General features: G+C 52.8%; 1 protein-coding gene across 2 annotated transcripts in view; it reads right to left on the reverse strand.

The window, feature by feature from the left end:
- Positions 1–8,636, reverse strand: part of SEZ6 (seizure related 6 homolog (mouse)) — a 36,979-nt gene that overhangs the window by 7,469 nt on the left and 20,874 nt on the right. For both annotated transcript variants that reach the window (XM_006768047.2, XM_006768046.2), the window contains exons 5-6: positions 5,807–6,002; positions 1,070–1,255 (exon numbers count right to left, since the gene is read on the reverse strand). In XM_006768047.2, the coding sequence (XP_006768110.1) occupies positions 1,070–1,255; positions 5,807–6,002 (382 nt within the window). The remainder of the gene's footprint in view (positions 1–1,069; positions 1,256–5,806; positions 6,003–8,636) is intronic.

Consider the following 8,636-nt stretch of genomic DNA (forward strand, 5'->3'; position numbering starts at 1 on the left):
AGGCAAAAACTAAAACCATTTCCCCTAAGAACAGGAACAAGACAGGGATGTCTGCTTTCACCACTCTTATTCAACATAGCCCTGGAAGTCCTAGCCACAGAGACGCCCCCCGTGGGTCCCCCTTGCACTCTGACTTTGCCCCATCCCAGCCGTGTCTGCCCTGAATGTGCTGAGCTGCTTGCTGGTCTCACTAGACAGCCCATGCCTGGCTCATTCACCTCCGCTTGTGCCTGGCACCCAGGAAGAGTGTAGAGAATGAAATAAGGTTCAAAAGCCCAAGCTAAAAAAAAAGGAAAAGAAAGGAAAAAAGCCCAAACCGCCTTTCATATTGCAAACTAAACACTCCATCTTTTTCCTGCCAGCAGAACTTGGGAGTCTCCTTCCGCTCTCGCCCTCTCTCTCATCCGTGTCTCTGGAACCTCTTCCCTCCTCTTCATTTCCAAAGTCACTAAGTTCAAACCCGCTTGCCTGGCTGGCCTCCCAGCCTCTGGACTCCACCTGATTGGCTTTCCTGGGGAATCGTTCTGAGGGCCTCTCGCTTCCTCTCCAAAACTTAAACAGCTCCCACCCCAGTAATTTGGCTGATAGTCAAGGCCCTCCCTCTGTCTTCTTCACAAGCCTCAGGCCTCAAATACTCCCTTACCTCTCCTCTGTGTCACTGTCCACTGAAATGTCAAACCTTCAGTGCCACTTCCTCCAGGAAGCCTTGTGAATGCCCAGCTAAGAATGACCGCTTTCTCTCCTCCCAGGTCACTTATGTCTCTTCATTGGTACTTTTTACTTCCTGCTGTGAAAGTTGATGACCCACGTGCTTTCTTCTTCCCCCATTTCCTGGAAGGGTGGGCCCTTTGAGGGCACAGTCCCTGTTTAATTCAGCTCTATATACCTGTGGTGCCTGTATATAGTAGGTGCTCACTAAGTGTGGGTTGGATGAATGCCACTGACATGTGAAACCATTTTCGGGCTTCCTTATGGAGAGCCTGTGAAGGGACTACATAGCAACAGAGAACAAAGATGAGCCCCCCTCCTTACTCCCCCGTTCAGCACGGAGTCCCCTGGGGCCACTCACCAATGCAGATAGGCTCCTGGGAATCCCAGAAGGGCTGAGTGGCGTTGAGACAGGTAAGGAGCCTGGCACCCTTCAGCTGGTAGCCAGTGGCACAATGGAAGCGGGCACTGCCTCCTGGATGGAGGCTAGTGACAGTCACAGCTCCATAAGCTGGACGTCGAGGAAAGTTGCAGCTCAGGAGATAGGCTGCAGAGAAAGAATGGGTGACATTGTGTGTGTGTGTGCTGGTGTTGAGGGGGTTGTTGGGTCATAGCCAGGGCAAAAGGGGTTGGCCCCAGCCTGCCTGCTGGTGTCACTTGGGGCCAGAGGAGGCATCAGGAGTTCCAGAAAAGAGACTGATCCCTTCTCCAGCAGCCTGGGCTCCGTAGCTCGGGTCGTGGTCCAAGGTTTCTAACTTTTAGGCAGGTTACTTGACCTTTCTGTGTCACAGTTTCCTCCTTTGTTAGATGAGGTTAAAGCCCACCTACAAGGTTATTGTGAGAATAAATGGGGGTAGTGTTTTATTCAGCTTGGTATCCCTGGAATCCAGCTGATCGTACATCTTCAAAAGGTATTACTGAAAGACTTGAAGGTGTGAAAGCACTTGAAACAGCGAAAAGCCTATACTAATGTATTTATATTATTTTTCCCATAGGGGACAAATATGAATTGCAGCAGGAAAGATTGAAGCCAGACAGTAAAAACTTTCCCAATGTTCATTGAGAAAGGCTGGAAAGCTCGATGGCAAGGTAGTGCACTTTTTTAAAAACAGGATGGGCAAGGGTGGGGAGGTAAGGCCTGCCTTCAAGGAAGTTGAGGGCGGGACAAGTTGCCCTAGGAAACTTGGTAGCTTTTAGATTTGTCATACCAAATACAACCAAATGGTGGCAGCAAATCCTACAAAACAGCCTGGCCAATTCCAACTCCGGGGCCAAGCTGGGGTGGTAGCTAAAATGGGGGCCAGGGCTTGGGTCTGAGGTGGGGGGAGGAAGATCTGGAAGGGTCAAGGAGAGAGGCTGAAAGAAAAGCCTTGGGCTACAGAGTCTGAAGACCCCTGGGGCCCGGGGGGAGGGATGAGGACTGACCACTCCTGGGTCTTGGGATGGGAGGGTGACCCCTACTGATGGCAGCAGGTGGATGGAAAGGGGGGTTCGGGCAGGGACTCTGCGAGCCTCCGTGGGCCTTTGTGTGAATGGCAAAAGGAGGTGCCTCGGGGCTGACCAGGGTCCAGAATCAAGTTGAGTGATTTTTTCACCTGTTCTGGCCTTAGGTCTTGAAAGGGGGAGGATGATACCTACTCTTCCCTCTCACAGGGTTCTTTTAAAAAATATGTTTTTATTGATTGCAGAGAGGAAGAGAGAGGGAGAGAGATAGAAACATCAATGATGAGGGAGAATCATTGATCAGCTGCCTCCTGCATACCCCATACTGGGGATCGAGCCCACAACCTGGGCATATGCCCTGACCAGGAATCAAACCCTGACCTCTTGGTTTACAGGCCGATGCGTAACCACTGAGCCATGCTGGCTGGGCTCTCATAGGGTTCTTAAGAGAATGGCCAATGAATGGTTACTTGTGATTGGCAGGCAGTACAGGGCAGGGCTTAGGAAGTGGGCTCTGGGGTCAGAGGGCCTGGATTTGAACATAGGCTCCGCACTTGCTGTGCCACCTTGGGCAAGTTACCTAACTTCTCTGTGCCCATTTCCTTGTTTATCCATCCATTTAGAGGATTACATACAGTGTTGTTACATGAGAGGTTAAATGAGAGGACAGATGGGCAGTGCCTGGCACAGAACAAATACTGAACACACCAGGCTGCTGTTGTTTATAATCTTGATTAATAAAAACACCTCACATTGGAATTCACCTTCTAGCTTCTAAAATGTCTTCATACTCTTCTTACTTGATGTCTACAACATGCTTAGAAGGAAGGCAGGCAAGGTAGGGTTAGTAATTCATTTTCAGCTGAGGGAAATGAAGGTTTAGAGAGACTGAGGGACTTGCCCTGATCACACGGCCAATAAGTGGTAGAGTGGGCCCTTGAAGCTCCTGGCCATAGAGCCCACTTGCTTTGCGTCTCCCCTGTCTCACCTGCTTCCCCAGGTGAAATAGAGAACTGGGCTTAGGAGTCAGGGAAACCTGAGAGTAATAGATAAGGCTGACCTGAGTGGCTGTTCAGGGCAGCCACCCACAATGATCCGGGAAGACACTCTAGGCCAGGGTGGGATGGGGAAAAGGGTGTGGGGCACTTTACCCAGAGTGGAGAGCGTGGTACTCAGGGAGTTCTAGGCCATGAGCCACTGTCATGCTCATCACTTACATCTTCTCTGTGAGTTCTTGTCACAGCTCTGGGAAGGGAGGTCCCCCTGCTCCACAGATTAGGAAATTGAGCTGGGGTGAGGTGAGAGCAGGATGCTGGGGGCAGATGACAAAGCCCCCGGACTTCACAGTGGGTAAAGTGCCACTTTGCAGGACGAGCTTCCTCCTGTTGCTATGACGACTGTTCCCGGAGTGCCTTCACCACTGCAATCTGTTGAGCTATTTTCTCCCTGGTGTCTGTTTCTGGAGCCAAGTCCGGTGCCAGGAATGCTCAGGAGGGAGGAGGGGGGTGCCTGGCAGGGCTCCCTGCCTCCTCACCCTGCCTGAGGCTGTGGGAGGGGAGATGGGACTTGGTTCTGCAGTTGAGGCCTGTGTGGGGCCCCATCTTTGTGCTCTCCAATATTATCTTGGACAGGTCCTGCAGGAGTGTTGGTACTGGGTCCCTTACCTCCTCTGCTGGCACCTTCTTTCTCCAGCCCAGGGAGACACGTGTGTGAGCACATGCTCTTCCTGTTCCCATCTCTGGGATCAGGGCTAATTACAGCCTATAATTAGGGGAATTACACTCATTAAAACCCACTCCTCACCTTGGACGGAAGACCTTTACTACCGGGTAGGGGTCATTGACAAAAACTGGGCTGAGGAGGGAGGGCTTCTGGAAGCTGAGAAGGAGGCAGCACTGGGCTAGCTCTCCCAGCCCCTCCATAGCGTTTGTTCCCATGTCAGGGCCTCCAACTTGCTGCCTTTCAGCCACCTTTGTCTGGCCCAACAGAGAGGAGGTCCGGGTTTTTGTGCAAAGGAATTTGCAGCAAGAGAGAAGGTTACCGTGGCGTGAAATTATGCCTGCTGTTTAGGAGGATTGATGAGCCATTAGGGAGGCTGACTGGGCCGCCTAGATGCTCACCCTGTCCTTAGCTGGCCTCTTGCCTCTGCCAAGCCCCCGGCCCACCCCACCACCAAACCCCTGCTGCCTCGCCAGACTGTTCCCCCAGTTTGGGTGGTGAGGTCCGCAAGGGGTGAGTGCTCCTCAGGTGGGTTCCAAGCATCTGCATCTTCAGAGGAGTGCCTGCCCCCCTCCCTAGGCTGCGGCCCCCCACAGGGCCGAGGAAGTCGTCCATGACAATTCAAAGCAATTCTGTAACTGTTCACACCAATTATTTCCCCATTAGCATTCCCCAATCTAAACGGGTTATCCTGCTGCAGCAGTGCAAAGAGATCAAGAAGACTTTGCCTGGGGAAGGGGGCGCCAGGAGGGATGCTGATGGGAAGGGGTACAGTTCCAAGCCCCTTTTCCCTTTCCCATCTTGCTAGCTCTTTAATACTAGTTTTTGGTTTCTTCATGGAGCATGTGCTAAGCACTGGACATGCACCATTTTGTTTAGTCCTTATCATGACTTTGTGGAGTGTTTCGGTCTCATCTTGCAGCAGAGGAAAAGGAAAGTTAAAGAGGTCAAGTGACCTGTCCAAGGTCAATAGCCAGTAGGGAAGAGATTCAAACACAGATCTGCCTGGTCTGTGATTTTATCATTACACTAGAGGCCCAGTGCATGAATTCGTGCACTGGGCCAGCGGGGGAAGGGAGAGTGGGGAGGGGCTGAGGGCGATTGGCTGGCAGGCCCTGACCCCTATTGGGGTGGGGGGGCGATTGGGGGCAGGGCTGGCCAGGGGGAGGGGCAGGGCAGTTGGGGGATGGGCCAATCAGGGCCCCAAGGGTGGGGGGTGGGGGGGGGGGAGGGGCCCCAGGGAGTTGGCAGGCTGGCCCTGGCCCCTATCTGGCTGGTTTGCTGGCTACAGTGGGCGTCATAGCGACTGGTCATTCTGGTCGTTCCAGCTTTCCAGTCGCTAGCTTTTTATATATATAGATAATGCCACTTCCCTATTTCCTGAGGTGTTCTGAGCTGACTGGGGCATGGGCCAGGGCTAGGGTGGGTTATGCAGTTCAGGAAAGCTAGGCTAGTAGCTAAGCACCTCCACATGGTCACTGAACTTGACCCCTTTGCATTTTGGGAAAGGTTGTAATGTTATTGCTTTTTTAAGTATCTGCCTCCCCAGAGATTTTTAACTCCTTGAGGCCAAGAACTTGGCTGGTTCATCTTGATACTGCCAGTGTCCAGCACAGGCTTGGCAAAGAGTAGATGCCTAGGAAAAATATACTGAATGAATTAATAAATGAATGAGTGGCAGTAGGCACACCTGGGGGTTACCCAGTCCTGTGTCAGTCTCCCTTCCAGACCAGTTCTCTGCAGGTGGAGGAGGGAAGGTTTTGGAAGTGTCAGATGTATACAATACTCACCTCCAGTTGTATACAGCTTCACCAGGCGCCTGTGCTGTATGTTACTAGCCTCTCCCTGTTCCCCGTACCCCCATGCCGTAATAGCACCAGAGACCCCAGGAAGGCAGCCAGTCTGGGCTGGCTCTTCCTCTGCTGCCTGAGCCTACCTTGGTAGTGGAAATGGAATGTGCCAGGCCCTGCAGGTGGTGGGAGGCTCTGGAACCTCAGGGCTGCTTGGTGGGTGGGGCTTCGGATGACTTGGCCCCTCACCAGGAAAGACTGGTTGGCCAGGGGCAGCGGGTCAGGTCCCCCCAAGCCCTCCACAGTCACCATCTCCCCTTCCCGCAGGCTGATGTTCCGGACCTGCCAATGGAACAGACAGCAAAGCAGAGCAGTCAGGCTTTGTCCTGCTGAGTCCTACTGCCTTTAGGTTCCTGCAGGCCCGGGGCCTGGCCAGTCCTCAGTGTCCCTTGGGCATTGGCGCCCCCAGGCCATGAGGTAGGCACTTGAGTGCAGGAGGAGGTCATTTTACCTTCCCAGTAATCTTGTGAGATAGGACCTGAAGTTCAAAGATAGTAAGTAAATTATCCAAGGGCACACAGAGATTATTAGCAGAATTAAGATTTGTAAGCATATTTGTCTCAAAGCTTTTCAAGTACACCCGCTGCTTCCTGTCCTTTCACTTCTCTGGGCTCAGTTTTCTCATCTGTAAGGTGGGGATGGAGTAGGTATATTGAACTAGATGGTGTCTGAAAGCCTGGCCAGCATTGTGAGGTCTTATTTTGATTTTAAATTGATTTGAGGGCAGGGGGAGGGGGAGATTTGCTGTTTCACTCATTTATGCATTCATTGGTTGATTCTTGAATGTACCCAGACAGGGGATTGAACCTGCAGCCTTGGCGTATCAGGATGGTGCTCTAACCAACTGAGCTACCTAGCCAGGGCAGTGTTGTGAAGTCTTACCCATCAGACCCATGTGCTCAGCTTCCCCTAGACTTCCTCTGTTAGGTGCCTCACAGGCACCCCGCATCTAGTCTGTATCATACTGAGCCACCCTCTTCCCCCAGGCAGCTGTTCCCCTGGCTCCCCATCTGAGGGGATGACCTCACCATCCACCTGCGTGCCCAAGTCAGTAACTGGCATCTTGCCTCCTCCCTCATCTCCCACATCCAATTAGTCATTCAGTCCTGTCAGGTGGATCCAAATCTGTTCCCTACCCTTCGTCCCCACTGCCACTTCCCTGGTACCTCACTATTATTCTCACCTAGATCATGGCAGCAGCCTCCTGGCCAGCCTCCCTGTCTGCAGGGCTTAACCCACTCCACCCTCCACATCAGTATCTCTGAACTACAGCCAGTTCAGTCTCATCCTGTTGCTGATCATGGTGCTTCTGTGTTTAAATCCTCTGGTGGCTCTCTGCTGAGCCCACAAAGCCCATAGTATCTGGTTCAAACTTCTTGCTGTGGCCCTCAAGGCCCTGCCCAACTTGGCTAAATCCTCTGGTGGCTCTCCGCTGAGCCCACAAAGCCCTTGCTGTGGCCCTCAAGGCCCTGCCCAACTTGGCCCCTGCTGAAGGCTGGCTTTATACCATGAGCCTCCCCATGCCGCCACCGTTCTATTCTCTCTTCAGTTCTCAGTAACCTCTTTTTCCAATCCTTCGCTCTGGCTGTCACAGGTCCCTCTGCCACCACCCCAGTCCTCAGGTCCTTAATCCCTGGAGCATCCTTTTAGGCTCCATGCCTCCATTCAGTCAAACAAACATTGACCAGCAACAGCCTCTACCCAGAGGGGAAGTAACAGTGTGGCCTGCTACAAGGAGTACTGGATTGGGAGCCCAGAAATCTGGGACCTCATCCTAACCATGTCATCTTGGATAAGTATGCTGACCATTTGAGCTTCAGTTCCCTCATCTTCTAAAATGGCCTTTGCTACTCAAATGTGATCCAGCAGCATCAACATTACCTGGGAGCTTGTAAGAAATGCAGAATCTTAGACCCCACCTCCGATCTACTAAATCATACTCTGCATTTTAACGAGATCCCCAGGTGATTCAGAAACACTGATCTACATGATCTCCAGGCTCCCTACCATGTTACTCTGAGGCAGGGCCTTCAAGGGTTAACCACGTGGGCTAGTTAAGTGGCATCCAGTGAGTCACCAAGCCCCTCCCAGTCTTACCTTCCAAATATTCCAGTTGCTTTCTCCTCTCATCCCTTTGTAACTGTCTTGTCTCAGATCTCCCCTATTGTTTCTCACCTAGAGAATGGCCTTCACACCTCCCATCCCCAACGCATCTGCCAGGTCTCAGCTGTCTCAGATCAGACCATGTCTCTCTCCCACCCAAACCCTGTTGGTGACTTCAGATTGCACAGAGCACCAGGTCCAAACTTGCCAGCTCGCAGCAGTTGGCCCCAGCGGCTTTGCCAGCCACATGTACCTGCACTGCAGCCTGCAGGCTTTGCCTCACGCCCATCCTCTGGGTATTTGCCTGTGCAGGACCTTGCCCAGGGAATGCTTTCCCCTCTTCCTTTCAGATCTCAGGGCCATCATCCTCTGCCTCCCCAGCCAGTCCAGTCAGTTCCTTGCTTTGGGCTCTCCCCACCTGTCCTCTCCCCAGGGTGACATTTGGGGTCACCACTCCTTTTTCACTGGCATTCTCAGTCAAGATGTGTGGAGAGAGGGAGTGTGTGGGTTGCTGGTGGTGCCGTCCTCCCCAGGTTCCCGTGAACTGAGAAGCCACAGGAGGCTGAACACAGCCATATCCAAGAAGACGGCCATACTAGGCTCTGGGCCCCTCGGACTGTGGGCACTGAGAACAGACGTGCCCTGAGGACGCCCCTGACCGGGAGAAAAGACCTGGTGGGTCTTTGGGGCGGAAGAGAATGCCAAGAGAGGGTGCTGGGCAGAAACGCCTCCTCCGCCAGGAGCTCTCCACCGTGGCACATTTGGGTGGAGGCTGCCTGACCATCTGCTGGTGACATTTCTCAGGGAATTCCT

This window comes from Myotis davidii, unplaced genomic scaffold, assembly GCF_000327345.1.
Source record: "Myotis davidii unplaced genomic scaffold, ASM32734v1 scaffold363, whole genome shotgun sequence".
Taxonomy (NCBI): domain Eukaryota; kingdom Metazoa; phylum Chordata; class Mammalia; order Chiroptera; family Vespertilionidae; genus Myotis; species Myotis davidii.